The sequence below is a fragment of the Diospyros lotus genome, chromosome 1, assembly GCF_014633365.1.
Source record: "Diospyros lotus cultivar Yz01 chromosome 1, ASM1463336v1, whole genome shotgun sequence".
Taxonomy (NCBI): Eukaryota; Viridiplantae; Streptophyta; class Magnoliopsida; order Ericales; family Ebenaceae; genus Diospyros; species Diospyros lotus.
Window position 1 is genome coordinate 7,640,479 of NC_068338.1, and position 27,673 is coordinate 7,668,151.

The 27,673-nt window shown below is 38.2% G+C and overlaps 1 protein-coding gene across 2 annotated transcripts in view; it reads left to right on the forward strand.

The window, feature by feature from the left end:
* LOC127797424 (membralin-like protein At1g60995) overlaps positions 1–26,481 on the forward strand; it is a 65,914-nt gene extending 39,433 nt beyond the window's left edge. For both annotated transcript variants that reach the window (XM_052330308.1, XM_052330307.1), the window contains one exon: positions 25,892–26,481. In XM_052330308.1, coding sequence (XP_052186268.1) covers positions 25,892–26,278 — 387 coding nt within the window. In that variant the 3' untranslated portion in view covers positions 26,279–26,481. The remainder of the gene's footprint in view (positions 1–25,891) is intronic.
* The last annotated feature ends 1,192 nt before the right edge of the window (positions 26,482–27,673 follow it).

Consider the following 27,673-nt stretch of genomic DNA (forward strand, 5'->3'; position numbering starts at 1 on the left):
TGTCGCATATAATTCTTTCAAGCACTCAAACCCAACAATCTCCACACTAAGGGTCTTGATCAAATCCACACGCCTACTCAAAGCGTCCGCCACTTGATTATGCTGTCCCGACTTATGTACAATTTTATATGCAAATTTATCAATAAAAGCAGACCATCTAGCATGCATATCACTCCTCAATTGCCTTTGGCTACTCAAGTACTTAAGAGCTTGGTGATCTGTGTAAAGAACAAATTCTTTGGCAATCAAGTAATGTTCCCATGTCTTAAGAGCCCTCACTATTGCATAAAACTCCTTATCATAAGTAGACCACTTTCTTCTGGCTTCACACAACTTCTCACTGAAAAATGCAATTGGTCTCTTCTCTTGGGACAACACAACACCTATACCCACTCCACTCGCATCACACTCAACCTCAGACAATTTGTCAAAGCTTGGCAAAGCTAAGACAGGAGCGGTACATAATTTCTCTTTTATCAAGGTGAAACTTTGCTCTTGTTCTTCACCCCAATGGAACTTTCCTTTCTTTAAACACTCAATAATTGGAGCCACAATACTACTAAAGTGTTTGATAAACCGCCTATAGAAAGTTGCTAATCCATGGAAACTTCGCACATCATTGACATTTTTAGGGGTTGGCCACTCTCTAATAGCTCGCATTTTTTCCTCATCTACCTGTACGCCCTCTTTGCTTATAACAAAGCCCAAGAACAACAAGCTCTCACTCATAAAAGTACACTTCTTCAAATTAGCATAAAGTTTGTTTTCCCTCAACACACTCAACACCTCTCGAATATGCCCCTCATGCTCATTAATAGACTTACTGTATATCAAAATATCATCAAAATACACCACAACGAATTTACCAATGAAAGGGCGTAATACTTGGTTCATTAGTCTCATGGAAGTGCTTGGTGCATTGGTTAGTCCAAAGGGCATGACTAACCACTCAAACAACCCATCTCTCGTCTTAAAAGCTGTCTTCCACTCATCTCCAGGTCGAATTTTGATTTGATGATAACCACTTCTAAGATCAATTTTGGTAAAAATCACAGCCTCGTCAAGTTGATCAAGCATGTTGTCGAGCCTAGGAATTGGAAATTTGTACCCAATAGTAATTTTGTTGATGGCTCTACTGTCAACACATCCTCCAACTCCCATCTTTCTTTGGTGTCAATAATGCTGGCACTGCACATGGACTCATGCTAGTCTGAATGTACCATTTTCTCAACAATTCCTCTACCTGCTCACGCAAAATCTCATTCTCCGTAGGACTCATCCTGTAGTGTGGTAGGTTAGGCAAGCTAGCACCAGGAACCAAGTCAATGTAGTGTTGAATCTCTCTCATAGGAGGTAGCTCTTTAGGCAACTCCTCAGGAACCACATTATGAAATTCCTCCAACAATCCCTGTACCTCCACTGGAATTTGATTCACCTTCAGTGGCTCACTCACACTCTTTCCCTTGATAACCAATAAGTGAACCTCTCGAGTATCCTTATACTCCCTCACAAACTCAGTGTGTTTATGTGTAATGGTAAGAAAATTTCGCCCCTCCACGTTAGAAGCTTTGGTTTGATTCTTTTCCACTATGGGTAACAAAGTATAACGCACACCTTCTTTCTCAAGCTGATATGTGTTCTTCCTACTCGAGTGCTTATGACGCAACGTGTAGCGCGTGTGTGAAAGAACACACCAAAATTAACCCTTGAAAGAGAAAATTTCAATGGCCGAAGCTTGGCTTTCAAGAAAACGCAAAAACAAGACTTGTTTTGCTAAGAAAACCCAAATAGGTTGCTGAAATTTGTATTGAGAAAATTTGATTACAAACTCTAGATCCTAGGCATATTTATAGTATTTGGCTAATCCAAATCTATCTAATATTTGTAAACAAAATTCAATTAGAATTCTAATAGAAATAAATTCTAAATAAAAGTCAAGTAAAATCGTAATAAAAATAAAACCCTAATCAAACATGATGTAGAATCCTAAATCAAGTAGAAACATGAAATAGAATTCTAAATCAAGTAGAAATATAAAGTAGAATCCTAAATCAAGTAGAATTCTAAAACTTAAGAAGTATTAAAATAACATTATGGCACTACTATTTTGGTGATATTGTTCCGGTTTGGTTGGGTCGGCCTTGGGCCGAGTCTTGATTGGTGACCGCATCATTCACCTTTACTTGAGAAAAAATTCGATCTCGAATTTTGATCCTGTTTGGACAAATCCACATCCGGTAAGTACGAAGAGAGATTAGCCACATTGAATGTTTGGAAATACCCATATGATTAGGCAAATCCATAACATAAGCTTCATCATTTATCTTCTTTGTAATCTTGTAAGGATCATACTTCTTTGGCTTGAGCTAGTTCTGTTGTCTTGCTAGAATCCGTTCCTTCTTCAAAAATATCATGACTTCTTTTCCAATCTCAAATACCTTGTGTTTTCTATACTTGTCAGCTGTCGCCTTATATTTCTTATTTGTGCAACCTTTGCTTGACACCTTCCTGAACTGCTTGAACTTTTCTGCTAAGGGAACATGAGCAAAGACATTCCTCCCCTTCTTAGACATATCTGCATTGGCATGGGTCCAACCATTGCTATGTTTGTTGCCCTCTACCTCCATTGTATTATTACTGTTAGATTGAGGATGTTGAACATTTCATCTTGAGCGCTTCTCTAATTTGGTAGATCTTATCACAAGTCTTTCTCCTCTCATTAGCTTTCTTGATTTTGACTCTTCAACAGCTTCTGAATTCATTCGTAGATTTTTCTTGCCAGGAGAAGCATTCTTTTGCAACTATTTCGAATAAAAGCTTATTCCATGACTACCAGCAGTCTTTCCATCACTTAAAATATTGATGCTTGAATCCTCTTTTGGTCTAAGCATTTGATCATCTATAGCAGCAGTTGAGTTAACTAGCCTAGGAGATCCAACACCCCTATCCACAATGAGACCCATGTGACCATTTTGCTTTTGCAATTGCGAAGGTGAATATGTTCTTATTGCCTTAGATTCAACCATGCTAGAGCTTGAATAAATTGTAGAAGGATTTGCTACCATGACCTCTATCTCCTTTACAGTCTCAAGTCGATCAGAAGAAACGCCACCATCATTGGGTTGTGAAGCAATGCTTGAGCTCTTGGAATTGAAAAATACCCCAGTATGAGTCAATAACCTTGGAGTTTCTGTCATGTTAGCAGCATAAATCAGACCTAAGTTTGTAGACGTTGTGGTTGCTGGCACAACATAATCTTCAAAATCAAGCTCCAAACTCATCGAAAAGCCATTCTTTAGTTTATACTCATCGTTTCCCCAATGGTTGTGTTATTGTGCCTTCCTCCTAGCCCCTTTACCACTAGGGTTGGCTATCATACGACCAAGATCATCCTCATCGTCGCTATCATCCATAATTGGTCTTCTAGGATTAATGAGGACAGGATTAATGGTTGGTCTTCCTGGTTTAACATAGCCGGCTTGATTCACGCCATTAGTCTGGTTCCAATTATCCTTAACTCGTTGTAAAACGCCCAATTGGTTGTGGATTCGCTCCAATTGCTGCTCCATTGTACGAATTATTTCCTGTTGTTCTTTGATTGCTCTCCAAACCGCGGGCAGCCCTCGATCACCGTCACGAGGCTGGTTGCTACCGTTACCTTCAAGATTGGCCATCTGATTGGTTGATGAACCACTCTGATACCACCTGACACAGCGTGTAGCGCGTGTGTGAAAAAAATACACCAAAATAAACCCTTGAAAGAGCAAACTTCAATGGTCGAAGCTTGGCTTTCAAGAAGACGCAAAAAAAGACTTGTTTTGCTAAGAAAACCCAAATAGGTTGTTGAAATTTGTATTGAGAAAACTTGATTACAAACTCTAGATCCTAGGCATATTTATAGTATTTGGTTAATCCAAATCTATCTAATATTTGTAAACAAAATCCAACTAGAATTCTAATAGAAATAAAACTTAAATAAAAGTCAACTAGAATCCTAATAAAAATAAAACCCTAATCAAACATGAAGTAGAATCCTAAATCAAGTATAAACATGAAATAGAATCCTAAATCAAGTAGAAACATGAAATAGAATCCTAAATCAAGTAGAATTCTAAAACGTAAGAAGTATTAAAATAACATTATGGCACTAATATTTTGGTGATATTGTTCCGGTTTGGTTGGGTCGGCCTTGGGCTGAGTCTTGATTGATGATCGCATTAGCTTAGCATCCACATCAAATTGCCAAGGCCTCTCAAATAAAATATGGCAAGCATCCATATCAACAATATCACAATAGACTTCGTCGGAGTACTTACCAATAGAGAAAGGCACCCTGCAACGTTCATTCACATGTATGCCACCAACTTCTTTGATCCATCCAATCATGTAAGGGCTTGGATGTTTTTCAGGAGTTAACTGCATCTTTGCCACCACATCTCTTCCTATGATGTTCTCCTGACTTCCACTATCAATAATCAACTCAAAGATTTTTCTTTTCACCGTACACCTCGTGCGAAAAGTTTATGCCGTTGAGTAGTATCTTTATTCTTTTGAGATAGCATTAACTTCCTCACTACACAGGTTAATTGCCCATGTCCATAATCTTCTTCGTCATCCTCCCCATCAGGCTCACAATATACTTCCTCTTCAGCAACATCTTCCTCTTCCTCTTCTACAATGTTAACTGTTTTTCTCCTTGGACAATCACTAGATCGATGCCCAACCTCATTGCACTTGAAACATTTTAAAAGAATAGGCTTTGCATAAGGATTAGGGGATTTTGGAAGATTAGAAGTAGTACTTCGAATGTTTCCCCACGTTGTAGCCTTATTAGGGTTGACTGGATGGAGTGGATTGGAGGGTTGTGCTCCTTGAACCGACTTGCCTTTATCAAAAGCTGGTTGTTTATTTTCATTCCCACTATACCGACGATAGTTGTCATTACGAGATCTCTCACTCAACATTAACTCAGCCTTTAAAGCTAAGTTCCTTGCTTCTTGCACACTCAGAACTATCTGAACCCCAATTTTATCATGAATAGCAGGCTTCAATCCATTCAAGTAACGAGCTGCTTATTGATTGTCACTTTCTGACAATTGGTTTCTCTCCGCCAATCGCAGAAACTCAGAGCTATATTCATTCACACTCTTCATTCCCTGTACACATCTTTGATAAGCTTCAAACATATATTGTTCATAGTCAGGGGGCAAAAACCTATCTCTTAACAGCTGCTTCATTCATCTCTATATCTGAATTGACTGTCGGCCTTCCCTCAATCTCGTTTCTCTTAATCGCTCTCATCAAACAGATGCACCGCCCTTCAACCTGTAAGCCACTAACTTTACTTGTCGTTCATCTGGGATCTCCATGTATTCGAAAAAACGATCAACCTCAGTGATCCAATCCAGGAACCCCTCAATATCAACATCTCTACTAAAGGTAAGAATATCAACTTTTAGTTTATACTCATCGTTGCCCCAGTAATTGTGCTGATGCGCATTCCTCCTAACCCCTCTACTACCAGGGTTAGCTATTACTCGACCAAAATCATCCTCTTCATCGCTATCTTCAATCACTGGTCTTCTAGGATTAACAAGGACATGATTAATGGGTGGTCTTCCCGCTTTGGCTTGATTCACCCCATTTTTCAGGTTCCTGTCATCATTAACTCGTAGTAAGGTGCCCAATTGGTTGCTATATTGCTCCAATCACTGTTGGATAGTACGAGTTACTTCTCCCTGTTCTTCGATTGCTCTCCAAACTGTGGACAACCCCTAATCACCGTCACGAGGCTGGTTGCTACTGTTACCTTCAAGATTGGCCATTTGATCGGTTGATTAACCGCTCTGATACCACCTGACGCAGCGTGTAGTGCGTGTGAAAAAAACACACCAAATAAACCCTTGAAAGAGCAAACTTCAATGGCCGAATCTTGGCTTTCAAGAAGACGCAAAAACAAGACTGTTTTGCTAAGAAAACCTAAATAAGTTGCTGAAATTTGATTGAGAAAACTTGATCACAAACTCTAGATCCTAGGCATATTTATACTATTTGGCTAATCCAAGTCCATCTAATATTTATAAACAAAATCTAACTAAAATCCTAATAGAAATAAATCCTAATCCAACGTGAAGTAGAATTCTAAATCAAGTAGAAACATAAAATTGAATCCTAAATCAAGTAGAATTCTAAAAACTTATAAAGTATTAAAATAACATAAAGTAAAATCCTAAACCAAGTAGAATTCTAAAACTTAAGAAGTATTAAAATATTGTTCCGGCGTGGTCGGGTCGGCTTTGGGCTGAGTCTTGATTGGTGATCGCATCACATACAATAACAAGAACAACAACAACTAAGCCTTAATGCCACTAAGTGGGCCTTGCTTCGTGGACCCTAGCTTACCAATCATCTTTATCTGCGACTAATTTTCCCAACAAAATATATCCCATGTTATGTCTACCAGGAGTTTTTCACTTGGTTATCTTTGATATTCATTTACTTTTTTTTTGCGCCAAATTTGTTTCATTTCATCCATTTTCCTTATGGATGCATCTATTGGTCTTCATCTACATGTCCAAACCACATGTTAAACACATCATGCATTTTAGTTTCAAAACACTACTTTAACTTATTATGGATAATCTCCTTTCTAATTTTCTTTTATTGTATGGCCACAAATTTATCATAACATTCTCTACGTAGCTATGCTCATATTTTGCACATGTTTAACACTGCTAAGGTTTGGCAAAATTGCTTAAAACCCCTGATGCTTGAGAAATTACAATGAATATCCCTACTATTAAATAAAGGGTTAAAATGATCAATTTACTCTTCATTCTTTCTCCTCTTTCCTCATATTGAAAAATAAAACAAAATACAAAAAATAAATCCGTGCTTGAACCCATTTCATTCTTTCTCCTCTTTCCTCACCCCCCCCCCCTTTCCTAAATAAAACGGTGCTTCCCACGTGACTCGAACCCATAACTTGCTAGTATTGAGGGCCCTAACATGGGTCGCTTGGCCACGAGGCTAAGTTACCCGATCAATCATTTAACCACCCCATTTATTCTTATATTGTTTCACTACTTCCCATAAAAGAGTTGTTACGAAATTGGATCGAATACAAACCACAATCAAACCAATCAACCACACACAAACACAGAATTTAATGAAAAAACCCAAATCGAGAAAAACCACGAGCAGAAAGAACAAAATATCATTAACCAAATATTGGTAATACAAAAGTGATATAGTTGCTACTAATACCAGAACATTGGACACCTATTTATAGACCTAAAATCATCTATAGATGTACATAGGAAATCATATTCTGATCAGAAGAAGATTCATGAGGATATTCCTCTAAATGAGATAAATCTCACATAAAATTGAATTTGACAATATCATAATCACAGTCAAATTCGATGATATAATCACAGTTAAATTAGGAAAGCTAATCACAGATAATCAAGGACATTGAGTCATAATTATCACGAGTTCCAGCTTCGTTTAACTCTTAGCCCTACCAATGTCCAATCAAACCATGATTAAATCATTATAAATCCTAGAATTAATCCGTTAGAATACTGGGTTGTTACAATTTCGCCTCTTTATAAAGTTTGTCCTCGAAATTTTGTAAGGGGAGTATCTTCCTTTCTAACTTCTAGCCTTACCATACACATATTTTGGAATCAGCCTAAATTTTCAAACAAATAAGGAAACTTCTCTCGCATTTTATCCTCAATTTCCCAAGTTGCTTCTCACTTCGAATGCTGACTCCATTGCACCTTTACCATGGGGATAACTTTACGTCTTAATTGACGGTCTTGTCACTCTAATATTTGCACTGGTTGCACCTCAAAGGTTAGGTTAGGTTGGAGATCAACCTCCCCAGCTAGTAACTCAACATTAGGGCTATAGATGTGCTTTCGTAATTGAGAAACATGAAACACATCATGCAGTTCAGCTAACATCTCTAGTAGTTCCAACCGGTAGGTGATAGGACTAATTTGTTACAGGATAAGGGAAGAAGACATTCCCAAAACAGCGTTTAGGTCACGATATGGTCATTGCAAGTATTTGGTAATGCCTTTTGGTTTGACCAACGCGCCAACTGCATTTATGGATCTTGTGAATCGAATATTCCGACCATACTTGGACAAATTCATTATAGTTTACTTTGACGATATATTGATATACTCGTTAAGTGAAGAGACTCATCATGTGCATTTGAGGATAGTTTTGTCCACATTGAGGGATTATAAGTTGTATGCTAAGTTTAGTACATGTGACTTTTGGTTAAAAGAAGTTTCTTTCTTGGGTCACATAGTTTCGGAGCAAGAAATATCTGTGGATCTTGCAAAGGTCGAAATGGTGAAAGAATGGCCACTACCTACTACCATTACAGAGATAAGGAATTTTCTTGGTTTGCAAGGTACTATAGGAAATTTGTTGAAAGATTTTCAAGCATTGTAGCTCGTTTTACTCAACTAACTCGGAAGATTTGCTTGGAGCGACACTTGTGAAATAATTTTTCAAGAACTTAAATGTCGATTAACGTCGACTCCAGTGCCAGCGATACTCGCAAGTTCTGGTGAATACAGGGTCTATACGGATGCCTCAAGAGCAAGTTTGGGGTGTGTGCATGCAACACGAGAAAGTGATCACGTATGGATCTCGACATCTGTGACCCCATGAAAAGAATTACCCAGTGCATGATTTGGAATTAGTAGTTGTGGTACATGCTATGAAATTGTGACGACATTACTTGTATGGAGAAAAAATTATTGTATATACAGATCATCAGAATTTGAAGTATATTTTCTCCCAGCGAGACTTAAATCTTCGCTGATGACGGTGGATGGAACTTTTGAAGGATTATGATTGTACCATTCAATACCATCTTGGATGAGCAAATGTTGTAGCAGATGCACTAAGTTGAAAGAGTTTCATGTTAGGAGTTCGACTAGTTGCTCATTTGCAAACTTTGACTGAGGAATTTTTAAAGCTAGCCATTAAGGTAAAACCACGTGGAACACTGTTGTTGTGGCATAGATGCAATTGCAAGTCAACTTGTGGGAAGAAATTAAGTAGGCTACGACTCAGGATAGTAGTTTGAAACAATGGGTGGACCAGAGCGGATAACCCAATTGACCTGAATTCGAATTATGTAATGGAGTACTCTGAATGAACGGAAGGTATATGTGCTTGACTATGGTGAGCTAGAACAAAAAATTCTAAGTGAGGCATATTGTACACTGTATATGGTGCTCCTTGGAACCACCAAATGTATTGGGATCTTCGAGAAATATATTGGTGGCTGGGAATGAACAAAAGTGTGGCTGAATTTGTAGAGAGATGTGATATATGCCGATGAGTGAAAGCCGAACATCAGAAACCACTAAGCAGATTATAGCCTGTGGAGATTCTAGATTGGAAATGGTAACATGTAATGACAGATTTTATCGTGAGGCTACCCTGGACTTCAAGGAAAATTGATGCTATTTGGGTAGTCGTAGATCGATTGACAAAATCAGCACATTTTTTTACATGTTAAAAGTAATATAGGCTAAACAACTTACTCTGCTTTATATTCAAGAAATTGTTTGTTTGCATGGAATTTCAATAAGTATTGTGTTTGATTGAGACACTCAATTTGTGTCAAAATTCTAGATCACCCCAAATGGATGATCAACCGGAGTGTATCAATCAAATTCTAGAAGACATGCTCAAGGCATGTGTGCAAGATTTTGGGGCTAGTTGGGATGAATATGTGTTTGGTGGAATTTTCCTATAACAATAGTTATTAGGCAAGCATAGGGATGGGACCCTATGAAGCATTATATGGATGGTAGTGTCGGTCGCTAATATGTTGGCTTAAAGTAGGTGCTTGAATAGATCTCATAGATAGAACTACATAGCAGATTGTGATTGTTCGCAAGAACATGAAAGCAACCCAAGATTGGCAAAAGCAACATGCTAACTGGCAAACTTGATGTTTGGAGTTTGCCGTGGGGGATATGGTATACCTTCAAGTTACCCCATTATGACCAGCTTTTAGATACCAACAAGGAGGGAAGTTAGGACTATGGTATTTAGGGCCATATTGAATCTTGGAATGGATTGATCATGTCGCCTACTGCTTGGAACACTAGAGGTACTAGCTAGATTGCATGATGCGTTTCATGTCTCTAAATTTTAGCAGCACATAGCCTAACTAAGATTTATCGACAACAACATAAGTGCATATCAAAGCAACCTAATATATAGCAAATTACAACAACACCACAACTAATTAAATAATCATTAGCACAAATACAATAACAACTCAGGTAATATGCTCTTTCACAACCTTGATGTTGAGTTATCAGTTGAGGAGTTTGATCTCTAGCCTAACCTAACCTTTGAGGTACAACCAATGCAAATATTGGAGCGACAGGACCATCAATTAAGATGTACGGTCATTCCCATGGTAAAGATACAATGGAGTTAGCATTTGGAGCAAGAAGCAACTTGGGAAATTGTGGGAAAGATGCGAGCGATATTGCCTTAGTTATTCGAAAATCCTAGCCGATTCTAAAAAATTAGTGTGTGGTAAGAATGGTTTTGGGAAAGGAGATATATTAGAATTATGAGTATAATTAGATATATTGCATATTGTTGTATGAGTTTTATTTATTTATTTGTTATAACTATGTGTAATTAGGTTAAGCCCATAGACTAAGCCCGTAGGTTATTAGGCCCGTTGTGCCTATTATAAATAACACACTAAGAGACTAATCTCTTAAGTTTTTCTCTCATAATTGTTTTCTCACATGGTATTAGAGCTACCGGTGAGAAAAACCTTAGCCACTGCTGTGTATCTTTTTCCAGCGGCCTAAAAATCTAGTTTTCTTTCTTCATCGTCACTATTCACGCCGAAAAAAAACCCCCTAGTTTTCTTTCTATTCGTCACTGTTCACGCTAAACATCACTGTCCCACCATCTTTTGCTGGAATCGACCCCACCCTAGGGTTCGCTGCCTTCAGGCCGAGTTGCCGTCGGAAAATTGCAGTCATCAGAGCTCCCACGCGCCGTCGCCATGTGTAGCCGTCCGCCCCCACCCGCTGACACGTGAAGGCGCGTTCGCCGGTTGTTTTCTCCCGGCTTCTCTAGATTAGCTCGCCTCCTTGCCCTAGGCTTATTCCCGATGTCAAATCTTCGTTATGTCTAACCTCAGTGACGCAATTTCTGTTGATACTACTCTCGTAACCGCAACTGTTGCCTCTGCTGCCTCTCAGTCCTTTACTGTCTCCAGTATCGGAACAACCAATATCACCATTATCAAGTTGATAGGGTCTGCCAATTATCTCTCATGGGCAGCCTCTGTCAAAATGTGGTTCAAAGGGCAAGGCCAAGCCGATCATCTTACCACAAAGGCTGAAAGTGTGCTGGAAGCCAATCGGGCTAGATGGAAACAAGTTGATGCCTAGTTAGGCAGTCTCCCATGGCAGTCCATTGATCCATCCATCATGCAGCTCTTTCGGCCATTTGAAACTTGTGTTGACGTGTGGAAGGAAGCTGAAGAATGTTATACAAATGATATCCAACGTTTGTACATTGTGGTATCTAATATCAAGAATCTGAAGCAAGAGTCGTCCACGGAATCTTATTTGGGATAGGTTCGGGCTCTCATGCAAGAATTTGATGCTCTTCTCCCCATTATTACGACCAAGACTGAACAGGTTGCTCAAAGAGAGAAGTTTTTTATGGTTATTGCTCTTTCCGGTCTAAAATAAGAATTTGACGCCATCAAGCATTAAATCTTAACTAGCTCTACTAATCCTACTATGAAAGGACTCTTTTAAAAGGTTGTTGAACATGACCGGTGCACATGGTATGTCATCTTCTCATGTTGTTCCTCCAACCAAATCTTCAGCCCTTATGTCTCAGGCTTCTCATTCAGGAGGAAATAAAGGCCGTGATAATAATCGAGCAAGTTCACAGTGTACCTTTTGTAAGAAACTATGTCATCTTGAGGACAGGACTGGAGTTAACAAATTCTGTAACAATAACACCTTCACTCAGCTTTTGTCTAATAAAGTGATAGTCGATTTCAATATGCTTAGTCCGCTCATGGAACACTAGATTGGAAGCAATGTGCAAGGCAGCCTGATTATCACAAACAAGCTTCATAGGGGACATTTCACAAAACTTGAGTTCCTCCAAGAGTTGTTTAAGCCAGATGAGCTCACAAGTTGCATTAGCCATAGCCCGATACTCTGCCTCTGCACTGGATCTAGCTACTACATTCTGTTTTTTACTTTTCCAAGAAATCAAAATTTTTCCCACAAGAACACAATATCCAGAGGTCGACCGACGATCAGAAGGAGAGCCGGCCCAATCTGCATCTGCATAACAACAAATATCTGTGTGCCCCTTATCCTCACAGAGTAGCCCTTTACCCAGTGCTCGTTTGATATATCTCAGAATCCGGATAATAGCATCCCAGTGAGAATCACATAGAGAATTGAGAAACTGACTCACCACACTCACAGCAAAAGCAATGTCGGGACGAGTGACTGTGAGATAGTTCAGTTTGCCTACCAATCTTTTATACCTTCCAGGATCTGAGTAAGACTCCCCCTGTCCCAGCAAGAGTTTGACATTTGGGTCCATTGGGGTGTCAATCAGTTTGCAGTTCACCATATCAGTTTCTTCTAAGATGTCAAGTGCATACTTCCTCTGAGAGATTGAGATCCCATCTCTTGATTGAGCAACTTCAATACACAAAAAATATTGGAGTTTGCCTAAGTCTTTAGTATGAAAGTGCTGATGGATGGAGATGTTCCTTCAAATTTTGTATGCCAACCCGATTCATCCTTATGATAACAATGTCATCTACATAAACAACAAGGTAGATACATAAAGAAGAAAAATATCGATAGAAAACTGAATGATTAGCTTCACTTCGAGTGAGATCAAAGGCTTGAACCACAGTACTGAACCTGCCTTGAACCACAGTCTTTAGGTTATTAGGCCCGTTATGCCTATTATAAATAACACACTAAGAGACTAATCTCTTAGGTTTTTCTCTCATAATTGTTTTCTCACAAGATGCTACCCCTACAAAATTTTGAGGATGAAATTTGTAAGGAGGGGAGCCTGTAAGAACCCAATATTTCAAAGGATTAATTCTAGAATTTATGCTAATTTAATCATGGTTTGATTGGACATTGGTAGGGTTGAGAGTCAAACGGAGTTTGAACTCTTTTGTGGGAAGTAGTGAAATAGTATAATAATAAATGGGGTGCTTAAATGATTGTCTCGATAACTTAGTTTGTGGCCAAGCGAGGCATGTTAGGGCCTTTAATGCTAGCAGGTTTCGGGCTAGAGTTGTGTGGGAAGCATTATTTTTTTCAAAAAAATGTGGGGCCAAAACGACGTCGCATAACAGTCGTCAAGGGCTTGGTTGTGCACGCCTTGTGTGCCATATGCAACCCTCAATTGTGCCATGCGTGGCCCCTGCCTAAGCCATGCGCGGTCCCTTTGCTACCTGCAACCTTCTTGATATTTTTCTTGATTTTCTAGACCTTTTTTCCGGATCTTTTGCACCTGCAACATGGATCAATTGAGGCCTAGTAATACCCCTAAAAGTTTCCACAACATTCCTCTTGAAGTAAAGTTTTTCAAATTGAAGGAAAGTTGTGGCCAAAACAAGGGAATAGGTCTAGGCTAGGAATTGGTTGGGGGGGGGGGGGGGGGCATGTGCAACAGGCCATGTTGAAATTTTGCAGTGGCCTTTGGCAGCCGGGCGGGGGGGGGCATGTGCAACAGGCCATGTTGAAATTTTGCAGTGGCCTTTGGCAGCCCAAGGAGCCCTTTGTAACTCCTAGAAGGCAAAACAATTTTCCCATAAACTAAAAAAAGCAAATCGTGAGTTGTTTAGGGAATTAGAAAGATTTGAGAGAGCGAGGACAACCATATTATCGTTGCAAGTTTAAAGCTCAAAGGTAAGTGAGAAAAGGCTAAGTTTGAAATTGATTGTACTAACACCTATCTTGAAATAGTAATCTATTTATGCCTAATTTTTGCTAGAAAAGTTTTGAGGTGTGATTTCAGTGATTTTGTTGCTTTGGGGAGACTTAAAGAATATCAAAGGGGACCATAAAAAGCTAGAAGCAAATTCGGTAATGGTTAATATGTTTTGTGCAAATTACATGATCATGGGATGCATGAGATTGTGGGAATTTCTAGACATGAGGCTATGGATTTTTGACTAAACAAACTTCGTGTTAGGGTCCAAGGAAATCATGTGGTCTACTAAGACTTTGAGATGGACTTGGATGAGGTGCACAGGCTGTGCATGCATATTTATTTCATGTTTTTCTATATTTGTCATGAACTATAATTTGCTATATTTTATATTGTCTTTACTGAGTCTTAGGAGTCACCTGTTATAACAAATCCTACAAAAAGACCTAGATCTAGCAAGGAAAAAATGGTGATCATGGATGAATCGCCATTGGATGCGGATAATGGGCCGTGCTAGGCCAAAATAGTGTCTTGTTTCAAGCAGCCTAGCTACCAATGGGTTTAGTTTCAAATTCTTGTTTATTTTTGGTTGTTTAGGACATGGGTCAAACGGATATATTGTTGGTTTGTAATAACTATGTGTGGGGCGGACGAATTTTAAATTTGAAGTTGGAATTTTTGACTATTTTGCTGGAAAATGGATTTTTTTGCTTATGAGCTGAATTCGTCAATTTTCCTAGAAAAATCCACTTTTCGGAAGCACCTGAAACTGGTGCCAAACGAAAGCTTATTCCGTTTAATATCTAAAGAAATTTTTCCAGGAATTTTATGAGTTTAGATTTAACCAGAATTTCGACTTAAGCACATACTGCTCAGTTTTTGGGTAAACGACTCTTGAAAATGTACAGACAAATTGAAGGATCAAACGACCACCAAAATGAGTCATACTAGGTTCATATGAAAGCCAACTCATTCAATTTCAAAAAGCCCTCTTTCAATTTGACTGGGTTTATTTGATGATGGATGAGCTTTTCGATTTAATATGTAATTTTTGGTATGCTGCAACCCAGCAGCAAGACAAGTTTTTGTGATTTAATTGGGCCAAATGGCTAAGCCGATGACCTAATTGATGACACCCTAGTGTTACTCATGTTGTAGGGAATTTTTCGGACCAAACCTTACAGATTTCAGGGAACGTATGAGGTTTTAATTTAAAATTTTGTGAATTATGATTTTGAAAGGATATAAAGCTATTTTGGGAAGAAATTGCCAAAAATTGCATAGTTTTGACCGAAATCGCACAAGTTTGCCGGAATCTGGAAATTTCGGCCAAACTCTGGAATTAAAATTTGGTGGGTTATGCTCACCCTTGAAGGTTTCAAAATTACACAAGTATCCCAGATTTTTTTGAAAATTTCACTTCCATGCCAAGACCTTATAATACCTCTGTAACAGTCCTAAGATTCCAGCATGTAACTCGACTGAGATTCGAGTGTTGTACACTGCTTATCTTTGGGACTCAAGTTCTTGGCGGGCGAAGGGCGGTGAAACCTAGATCTCACCTAGGGTGCCTAAACCTTTAGGATAGCTGTACTTTAGCTTAGCTAGCGGCCGCAGTTATAGTTCATGACAATAATAGAAACCATGAAATAAACATGCATGCATAGCCTGCCCACCTCATCAAAGTCCATCTCGGAGTCTTAGTGGACCACATGAATCCCTTATGCCCTAACACGAGCTCTGTTTAGTCAAAAATCCATAGCCTCTACAAATTCCCATGTAATCTTATGCATGACATGATCATGTAATTTGCACAAAAACATATTAACCATTACCAAATTTACTTCTAGCTTTTTGCGGTCCCCTTTAATGTTCTTTTAAGTTTCCCCAATGCAACAAAATTATCGAAATCATGGCTCAACTTTTCTAGCAAAAATTAGGCATAAATAGATTAAAAAGGACTATTACAATGAAGGCGTTCCTACAATCCATTTCAACCCAAACTTAGGCTTTTCTCTCCTATCTTTCCAATTCCCTTTGTTAGAAACCGACCAACCGTGTAGCTTCGATTCTGCCTTCTTTGATCCGTAGAGTTGCAAGCGCAAACTCCTCCAAGTCGGTCCACACGATCGACCCTTTCCACGACGCCTCGAGTAGTGCTAGCAAACCCTAGACGCCTCCAATGAGAGATCCGAATTTTTCCTTCTCCTCTTTTTCCAGCTTCTTAAGTGGCCTATTTATAGAGTAAAAACCCTAATTATGCCTTTGGAAAAACCCTAAACAATTTAGGTCCGCCCCATAATCATATTGGGCCAAATCTCTCTTTTAAACTGTGGAACGGGCTCGACCTAAGTGTGTGACCCCTTAGATCCACAATTGGGCTAGATGTAGGGCCAATTCTATTGGGCTATATGAAGGCCCAACTGAATAGAATAATTAAACTCTTTAATTAAACTTATGGGCTTCATAATTAACTCATCTCATGGGCTTCTTAATTAAACTCTTTAATTAATAGTTTTAGAATTAATCATATTAATTCTAAAATCCTACATATCATGGTTAACTCTAGCAACATGCCATGAATGTCTAGCCAACGATGAAAAAACACGGACCTTTTCAATTGCAATTACCGTACAGTAAAATCCTTTCATCAATCTATGTCCCGATTGAATTTAGGGTATGGTTTCATGACGAAACCCTAGTCATTCAATAACTATGTATCAATTCCAGATTTATGACTTGATAGGTGAAATCAAAACACCTTTTGATTTCCACCTCACCTTGGCCAAGGATTTCCTCAGTCATGAAATCATCGGAATACACAAGACATCTTCTCATCTTATCGATAAGTGATGAATTTTATTTCGACATCCACAAGCCTTCATATGTGATAAGGTTACGCCCAATGATAATTTGTTAATGACTCCATTGGAATCCAAAAAGAACCAAAGCGTAACCAGTCAAATATAAGACTACCATGATGTCTCAAGTCTAAGGACCAATCTGCACTATTCCAACACAGAAATTCCAATTCGACAATAAACAATTACCATTAGGAATTCTGTAGCGAGTCGGTTCAGTGTACTTATTCTTATAATAAGCACCTACATATATGTACTAGTGTCCACACACCAATGTCCATGAAACAAGACATTCTTCTAATTGAGCATGCATCATATATGCTAGTCTATCCGAATTATTAGTGTCCAGTCCTAATAACTCTATGACTAGGAACATTTAAGATCAAGGTTTATAAGGAATATGTTTCATGATCGTCATCTCTATGCACGACCATATTCCATGTGCCTATTTGATCTATGGACTTTGTCAAGTATGGAAATAATAAAGACAACCATCAATGACAAATAAAAACATAATGCCTTGCAATAATAATTGATTGAAGATAAAGAGTCACAATGTAAAATATGATCAATTATATGTAAATATAATTGGCTTGTGGGGCATATCTCTAACACCCTTGACAACTCAAGATTTGCTTTCTTGATTTATAAGCAAATTGTTTTTGCCTTCTAGGAGTTGCAAAGGGTTCCTTGGGTTGTTAAAAGCCATTGCAAAATTTCACCCCCCCCCCCCCCCCAAAAAAAAAAAGAAAATAATCCCTTGTTTTAGCCACAACTTTCCTTCAATTTTAAAACTTTAGTTCAAAAGGAATGTTGTGGAAACTTTTAGGGGTATTACTAGGCCTCAATGGATCCACGTTACAGATGCAAAAGATCTGGAAAAATATTAAGAAGGTTGAAGGCAGCAGCAAGGGCTGCGCATGTCTTAGGCGGGGATCGCGTAGGGCCAGGCCTTTGACATGCTAGTATGCAATGTCGTTTTGGCCTTGTCTTTCCTGAATAAAATGGTGCTTCCCGTGCAACTTGAACTCGGAACCTGCTAGCATTGAGGGCCCTAACATGGCTCGCTTGGCCACAGGCCTGAGTTAACCAGTCAATCATTTAACCACCCCATTTATTCTTATATTATTTCACTACTTCCCACAAAAGAGTTCCAACTCTGTTTGACTCTCATCCCTACCAACGTCCAATCAAACCATGATTAAATTGGCATAAATCCTAGAATTAATCCTTTAGAATATTGGGTATTATAGTTGTGTTTATTGCTATCGATCTTGTCAATCGTCTTCCTTGCAAAACCCTTCAATTTCTATCTCCCCTTTGTTGTCTAAGTCAAGAGTTTCCTTCTATATGGCTCCTTGATTCCCTTCCAACCAAAATATTGGGGTGCATAGTATTTGTCCATAATCCCAATCCTACTCGCACGAAAAACTCAATTCTAAGGCTTATAAATGCATCTTCCTTGGTTACTCTCTCACTCTAAAGGGTACAAGTGCTACTACCCTACTTCCAGGCGATTTTACATTTCCTATGATACCACATTTTTGGAAAATCAACCCTTTTCCCCAATGCTTCTCTTTAGGGGGAGAACTCAACCGAAGATCATCAATCCATCTATCTTCTGCTTCCTAATCCCATATCCCAAGATCTCTCTATCCAACAATTTGAAACTAATATTGGAATGGTGACTAGTCAAGGGGGAGAAGCTGGAAAATCATCTCAAGAGGAGCTTGTAGTCTACTCTAGGAGACCACGAGTTCCTCAACAAAGCACACCATCGGACTTGGAGCCAAATCCAATGGAAGACAGACAACTTGGGGAAGGTGAGTGTACAGTTGATGATCTTGATATGCCTATTGCCCTAAGGAAAAGAGTAAGGTCTTGTACTCAATACCCCATATCCAACTATCTTACTCTAAGCTCTCCTCAAAATTCTAGGCATTGACTTCAAAACTAGACCATGTAAGATTCCTAACAATGTACATGAGGCTCTTCAGGATCAAAAGTGGAAGGCAGTTGTAATGGAGGAAATGACAGCACTAAATGAGAACAAGACTAGGGATATTGTTCCTCTACCTGAAGGGAAAAGGCCGTGGGGTGTAAGCGATCTTTACCACGAAGCTGAATGCTAATGGAATATAGACAGATACAACACAAGATTGCTTGATTAGGGGTACATTCAGACCTATGGTATAGACTACGGGAAAATATTTGCTCTTGTTGCCAAGTTGAATTCTATTAGAGTCCTTATCTCTCTTGCTGCCAATCTGGATTGGGACTTATGCTAGGTGGATGTAAATAATGCATTTCTGAATGGAAACTTGGAAGAAGAGGTACATATGTGACTCTCCTGGATTCGAAGGGGACAGAGCATGCATGGTGCGTAAATTGAGAAAGTTTCTGTATGGACTGAAGCAATCTCCTAAAGTGTGATTTACTCAATTCAATATAGCTATGAAGCAGTTCGGTTATGCTCAAAGTCAAGTTGACCATACTCTCTTTGTAAAAAGGTTAAAGATGAGAAAATGACCATACTTATCATCTGTGTAGATGATATGGTGATTACTAGGGATGACACACAAGAAATCATCAGACGTAGAGATCAATTGTAGGCAGAATTCAAAGTAAAAGACCTTGGGCATCTATAATACTTTCTTGGGATGGAAATTGGTAGGAGTAAAAAGGGTATCTTTATTTCCCAAAGGAAGTACACCTTGGATTTACTAAAAGAGACAAGGAAACTGGGATGCAAACTTGTAGGGATCCCCTAGATCAAAACTAGAAGCATAAAATTACCAAAGAGGATCACCAATTGACAGAGAGAGATATCAACAACTTGTGGGGAAACTGATTTACTTATCTCTTACGAGGATCAATATTGCTTATAGCATCAATGTGGTAAGTTAGTTTATGCATGCTCATACAAGAGACATTTAGAGGCAGTGAGTCAGATTTTTCGCTACCTAAAGAGTACTTCGGGAAAGGGTTTACTATTTAGAAAAAATGACCAACGAGGTGTTGAGTGCTATGCAGATGTAGACTAGGTAGGTTCAGTTGAAGACACAAAATCCATTACTGGGTATTATTGCACAAGAGTATGGGGATTTGTGGTGACTTGGAGAAGCAAGAAACAGACAATTGTTGCAAGAAATAGTGCTGAGGTGAATAAAGGGCAATCGTTCAAAAGGCTGTGTGAACTGATCTAGATTAGTAGGTAGCTACAAGACCTATCAATTCTAATGGAAGAGCCTTTGAAACTATACAATAATAGTAAATTTTTCATGAGCATAGTTCATAATCCTATTCAAGACGACAAGATGAAGCATGTGGGGATTAACAGAAATTTCATCAAGTTAGAAATCGACATTGGGACACTCACTTTTGCACTACATTCCAACAAAGCGGCTGGAAGCTAACCTCCTAACAAACGCCCTACCAAAGCCAGACTTTGAAGCAAATGTTAGTAAGTTGGGAATGATAGATATCTATTCATCAAGTTGAAGAATAGTATTGGAAGATTGATAGGATCAAATTAGATCAGAAGAATTTTCGATATTTCCTTTTGCATTGTTTCCTTTTTCATAGTCGATTCCTCTTCCAAACTATTTCCTAGATTAGAGATTTAGTAGTTAATAGCTTTCTTAATTTGTTCTTTCTTTGGCCTATATATTGTTCTCATAGCTAAGGGTTGTATTATCAGAGAATATATTTTGGAAAATATAGTAATTTCAATAATTAAAGATTTCTCTTTTCCTCTGCAATTCTCCCTTACACTCGATTTCTCTATATTTCTCCCTACTTTCTGTCTACTTCTCCTTCATCTCTCTCAATTTTCTTTCTTGTTCTATTCGATTTTCCCTTATTTCTCTCTTTTTCTCTTGCTCTTTCAATTCTATATTCAAGAAAATCACAAGTTAAGGCCAAGGTCCTGACAAATTGGTATTAGAGCAGTCCAGTTCTTGGCTGGATCTTGCTATTTTCGATCAAATTTTGAAGGTGTGCAATATAAGACGGTTTCTGGAAGCGATTTCAGAGGCAGTTACCAATTATTGGAAGCAGTTTTAATTGTTGTTTTAAGTGAAGTCAGAAGAATTTAACTGAGGAAATTATGGTTGAAGGAACTCTTGAGAGAATGCAGTTGTTAGAGAAATTATTCAAGGAAGAATTCAATAAAAAAGTGGATGACTTATTGGATTTGATTTCAAAGAAGTTTCAAGTCAGTATACTAGTGGATCTCTATTCAAGATCTACCACAGAACTAATTCCAACTGGAGCTGAAATCCTATCTAAGACCTCTAGTTTGCAAGAAGTTGATGAATCACCTACACTAGATCAATAAGCAAAAGATGTTGTGAAGTTGAAGGTTATTGTTACACCAACTTCGAATTTTGAAGATTTCAAGCCTGCTTATAAGCTAAAAAGATATGGAGAAGAAACTCTATTTCACTCTGTAATGAAATACAATGATTCCTCCTTTTCTTATAGAGGAATAGTACAACACAATAGGAAAGGAAAAAATTAGGAAAGAAGAATATACATAATATTCCTACAATATACTCTATCAATCAAGGAAGTGATTTAGGGTATCAATTAAAAAGATTGGAGATAATTCCCACTAATCAAGGGGAAATTAGCTCCTTTCCGTGTATACACTCCCCCTCAAGTTGACTTGAAAATATCTTCCATGGCAAGTTTGTTCACTAGATTTTCAAATTGATTTGTGTATCCCTTTTGTGAGAATATTGGCAACTTGATCAATTGTTGGAACGTAAGGCATATAGATTATCCCAGTGTCAATTTTCTCCTTCATAAAGTGCTTATTCACCTCTACATGCTTCGTTCTGTCATAGAATACCAAATTGTGTGCAATGGAAATCACAGCTTTATTGTCATAGTACATCTTAGCCGATAAGGTGAAAATCTTTAACTCCTCTAGTAACCTCTTTATCCATATAACCTCACAAATCTTGTGGGCTACTAAACGAAATTTAGCTTCAACATTACTTTTGGCCACCACGTTATATTTCTTGCTCCTCCAAATGACGAGATTACCTCACAGGAAGGTGCAGTAGCCCAACGTAGATCTTCTATCTGTAACATTGCCTACCCAATTTGCGTCGATATAGGCTTCTATGTGAAGGAGTCCTCGTTTTTTGAAGAGCAAATGTTTTCCAGGTGTTTCCTTTAGGTACCTTAGGATTCTGTAGGCAATTTCAAAGTGTTGTGAACCTAGCGAGTGGATAAGTTGACTTACAACACTTACTACAAATGCTATATCAAGTCGAGTGTGGGATAGATAGATGAGTCTGCCCATAAGTCTTCGGTATTTCTCCCTATCTATCACATCTTTGGCTTCGGCAGGCTACAACTTCAAGCTAGATTCGATGGGAGTTTCGGCTATCTTGCACCCAAACATTCTTGTTTCACTGAGTAAATCCAGGACATACTTACATTGATTGACAAAGATTCCCTCCTTCGATCTTGCAAATTCCATCCAAGGAAGTACTTTAGGGTCCCAAATCCTTGGTCTCAAACTCATTGTTACGAACCTAGGGGTATAAGGGACAAATGGGGCTCTAACTACTGTAACTAACGAGGGGTTGTTGTAAGTTGTTAGGGAGTTATAAGGGTAGTTGAATGTTGTTAAGAAGTTGCAGGATAGATAGAAGAGAGCCTATAAGAAGGCTGGTGTAATAGGAGGAGGAGTGTTTTGAATAAAAGAATCTCTATGTTTCCCTCTTGAATTCTCTTCCGTTCCATCTTTCGAATTCTCTCTCTCTGTTTTATCTCTTTCCCGTCCTCATTCTATCTGTTCTTCATACATTCAATTCTTTTTTGGAATTCAATCTAAATTCCTTCTATTGTTCGAGCCCCAATCTAAGGGCTTGACACTCGTGCTAGCTTCCTCTTAAGCTCTCCAATCTCTGCCTTGTCATCACCTGTCATTATTAAATCATCCACATACAATCAAAATAGCCATTTTACCGTCTCTAGAGTGTTTGAAAAACATTGTGTGGTAGGCTTAGCTCTGAATATAACCATAGCTCTTCACTGCCTTGCTAAACCTTTCAAATCACGTTCTTGTAGACTACATTAGACCATACAAGGATTTATTTATTTATTTTTTTAAATTTGCACACGTTGGTACTGACGTTCTTCTCAAATCCAAGTGGGAGGCCCATGAACACTTTTTCCTCCAAATCGCCATTTAGGAAGGCATTCTTTACATTGAGTTGGTGTAGAGGGCAAATGAATTCACTGCGAGAGAGAGGAGTACTCGAATAGAGTTTATCTTTGGCACCAGAGAGAAGGTCTCTTGATGGTCAATGCCGTAAGTTTGGGTGAATCTCTTGGCAACAAGTCTTACCCTATACCTTTCTATGCTCCCATCTACCTTATATTTTATAGTGAAGACCCACTTTCAACCTATAGTTGTCTTGCCTTTTGATAGCTCTACAATCTCCTAAGTCCTTTTCTTTTTAAGAGCATTCATCTCATCTTGTACCGCTAACTTCCAATCTGGATCACCTAGGGCATCCTGAATAGTTCTTGGAACATGTAGGTTAGAAATATTGGAAATGAAAGTTTTATGGTGATTGGACAATTTCTGATATGACAAGTATTTGGCAATATGGTGTTTAGTACAAGATCTCACCCCTTTTCTAGTAGCAATAGGGACATTAAGATCGGACAAATCAAATGAGGAAGAATTCGTAGGAGTAAGTTTAGAGTTATCTTGAGAAGAAGGAAGACCATCATTCGAAGATGTCGATTGTTCAGTTGTTAAGAGGAATATTTGGATTGATGGTATTCTTCTGTGTTTTCCTTCTAGTATAAAACTGAAGCTCCTGTTTCAGATTGCTTTGATCCATTTGTGGTAGTTCTCCCCCTAGTTCCAACTCCATCATGCTAGGCACTTACGAACTAAACACATCGTGTTCTTTATTTTTTTGAACATATGTTTCCTCTATTGTTTATCAGAGTGGAGTGGAATGTCAATCATGGTTGGAAGAGGTTCGTGGATTTTTAAAAAAGTATCTTCTTCAACATGAAGTTTCAAAAAAATATCTTCCTCCACAGTATTCTCCCCCCTGAAGATGATTTTTGGGAAAAAAATGTTGATGCTCGAGAAAAGACACATCCATACTTATATGAGTTTTTTTTTTTTTTTGGGTCATAAGGTTAAAGCACTTGTATCCTTTTTTATTTGGAGCATAACCTAGAAAAACACACTTTTCAACTATGGGATCCAATTTGGAATGAAATATTTGTGGAATATGAACAAAGCAAGTGCATCCAAAGACTAGGTAACTCAGTGTACAACTTGGACATGGGGAATTTTTTTTTAAAGAATGTAAAGAAATTTCATAGTTTAGAATTTGAGTGGGTATTCGATTAATGAGATAGTAAGCAGTTAAAACTGCATCTCTCTAGAGGTATTTTGGGATATTCATAGAAAACATAATAGCCCTAGTGTGGCAAGCTGGCAAGCTGGCAAGCTCATTGGTGTGCCACCGGCCCTGGTGAAGCATTTTGACACAAGGATGGCGTGTGAAGCCTTTTGATTGTTTTTTGGCTTGTTTCATGATATCAAAGCTATCCTTACGATCATAACCAACCTTTGTTTGTTTCACCCATGGCTGACAGCCAACCTAATCCTACCATAACAAAAGCTTTAGTTAGCAGCTCTCCGAGCATTCTCCCTCCTTCTCTTTCTCAGCAAAATTTTCCCACAGTCTCCATTGATAATCACCCTTCGCAAATTACTCAGCATAAGTATTTAGAGAGTAATTTTAGAGAGTGGTTCTAATCGGTGATGTTGGTAATTAAAGGGAAGGGTAAGGGGCAGGATATTTAACAAAGTCTATTCCTACTCCACCAACAACTACAACCACCTATGGCGTATGGGAAGCAGAGAACTCAACCATTATGGCAGGGTTGATAAACTCTATTGGGCCTAGAATTGGCATGACTTATCTCTTCTACAGAACAATAAAGGAGATCTAGGATTCAGTCCAGGAGATGTACTCAGACCTAAAAAATTCATCCCAATGCTTTGAAATCAAGTCAGCCATAAGATCTACTAAACAAGATAATTTAAGTGTTACTGAATATTTCAATATTTTGGTAGAGTTATGGCATGAAATAGACCTATTTCATATTATTAGTTGGAAATCTCCTACAGATAGTCATAAGGACGGTAAGATGATAGAAAAGGATTGGATTTTTGATTTCTTATATGGGCTTAATACTAATTTGGATGAGGTCAGGGGAAGGATTTTGGGTTCAAAACCCTTACCGGCCCATAGAGAAGTTTTTGCAGAACTCGGCACTAGCCACTGCTAGACAAGGGGAGATCTTTCCAAGAAATCAGGGAAAGGAAAGATTGTGGTGCGATCATTGTAAGAAATCATACCACATGAAGGAGACATGCTGGAAGATCTATGAAAAACCAGCTAATTGGAAGCCAAGATCAGCATATGTTGCTAAAAGGAACAATCTAACTGAAGGTATAGGAACTATATAACATGGAAACATGACTAAATGAATGAATGATTTAAATGGTTAACTCTAGTAGTCTAGGATATATGTCCATGAAAGTAACTCTTCAAAGTGCTGAGGAGAAAATTTTCTCCTGCTGAAGCCACAATTGAATATTTAATGATGAAATGTGGGGAAATCTTCCATATTCTTTTTAACAATGTGATTTGAGGAAGTAATGACATTTGCATAGGAGGAAAATTCCATATTTTTTACTTCCCAGATAACTTTATTCGCTAGAGGAAATATGGGTGGTCTAAACCAAAGAGATATTTATATCTGACGTTTATCTGCACGTGATACTCTCTGTCATCTGGAATTGCTTGTAATTCTAACTATATGCATGTATGTTCTGGTATACTCACTCATTTGACGATGGTATAGAGGTCTTTACTTATATCTCTTGATGTTCGGGTTGGGTGGGCTTTGTATGTATGCCATCCATCTTATTCTTACCTCCAATAAATTTGTATCAGGTTCCAGCTTTGCAGAGGTTTATGCAAAACCGCAGGTCACAATTTCAGCAGCACCCGGATTTCCACATCACTTCCTCAACCATTCTTGCATCAACATTTCATATCACTAGATTAAACACAAGAAACACTGGTCCAGACAGCACAGACCAAACTGCTGGACCTGGGGCTGCCACTAGACCACCACCTGGATCTGACTCAGCAGCAGGAGGAGGAGGAGGGAATGGTAATCCTCTTCAGGTTGCAGGGCAACCCGGGTTCCGGCAAGCAGAAACGGGTGCTAACCCTGGGGCAATGAATTCATTTAGTTCCTTGCTGCTATGGATCTTAGGTGGTGCTTCTTCCGAGGGATTCAATTCTTTTCTCTCCATATTCAGAGATGCAGCCTGAGAGGCCAAAGGCCCCAAGTTTATCCAGAAAACCATGACAGTAGTCTATGCTTGCTTTATTTAATAGGATGTATGTATCTTCAACTTGTACAGATATACTCTACTCCACTGTACTGTACTGTACTATACTGTACTCTTTATGTTTTTCATTTTCCTTTTATTATTAGAAATACCTTACTACCGTCCTCGTGCGGTTCCATAGTCGATGCTCTCTGGCAGTTACTTAATTGCATCAATAACAAGCTCGTTTGACTGAAAGATGAAGACTGTAAAGCTTACATCCAATTAGATGTTAAAGAAATAAACAACAAATGTCTTTTAAGAATTAATTGTAACAAATCTATGCATGTTTCACTTGTGAACAACAAAAAAATAAAATAATAATAATAATAGAGTACTTTTTGCAAGTAGATATATGCCTTTAATGTTTGTTTGTACGTGAACTACAACTTCCGTTTTTTGTTTCTCCTCTCCAACCAAGAAATGTATATAATGCCCATCCATAAAGGTAAAGGTTTTGAACTTTCAATCAATCTTTAGAATCAGAATACTAAGTACGAAGGTTTAATTTTACCATTTGGAACGTCCAAAAGGAACTTGATTAAAGGTAATGGTCAAATGAATTGTGTCGGTTGGAAATTCAAGAATTTGAAAATGTGTTTTCAAGTTTTAATCTTATTAAATGAAATTTGTTATAAATGGCTGAAGGGACAATTTGCCTTGTATTATATGCCAATCTAGTACCTATTCTTTCTTTAGCTAGGTTGGGTACTTAAATTTTCTTAACCGTCTCAACTTATTCTGTGTTGCTAGTTAACAATTAGTTACCATTAGTTGTTGTTTGTTAAATTGGTTGACTCACGACAGATATCAAGTTGGTCTTTTTTGAAAAGTTTACATATTAAACTGCACATGATAACAATTAGTTACCATTAGTTCTGTGTTGCAGATTGATTATTAGAAAAAGTGTTTTTTGATATGTCATCTAATCACATTAATAAGGTCAGATATGAAGTTATTGAGTTTGTGAGTTTATCACTCCATGAATCTCACTCAGTTAGGATGTTAGGTGATGAAAGGATTATAACACACGATAATTGTCAATTGTAATAGGTTTACTTAAAATGAGATTTCATTATCACCTATACTGTCTTGATCCGCGGCTAGGTACTATTCATGAACCCTCAAATTGTCATTGAAATATAGAGAGATTCTGGTGATGAGTCAATGTGTTAATTGTTAGTGTTGGTGTCATAATGCCAGATTTAAATGGCATTTAGCATTTATAATTATGGGACTAATGATGTAATTCTTGCAATATATATATATGACAAAATGTATTTTCATATTTTAAAATCATACCTTCATTCATAGCTCTCTAATCATTATATATGAA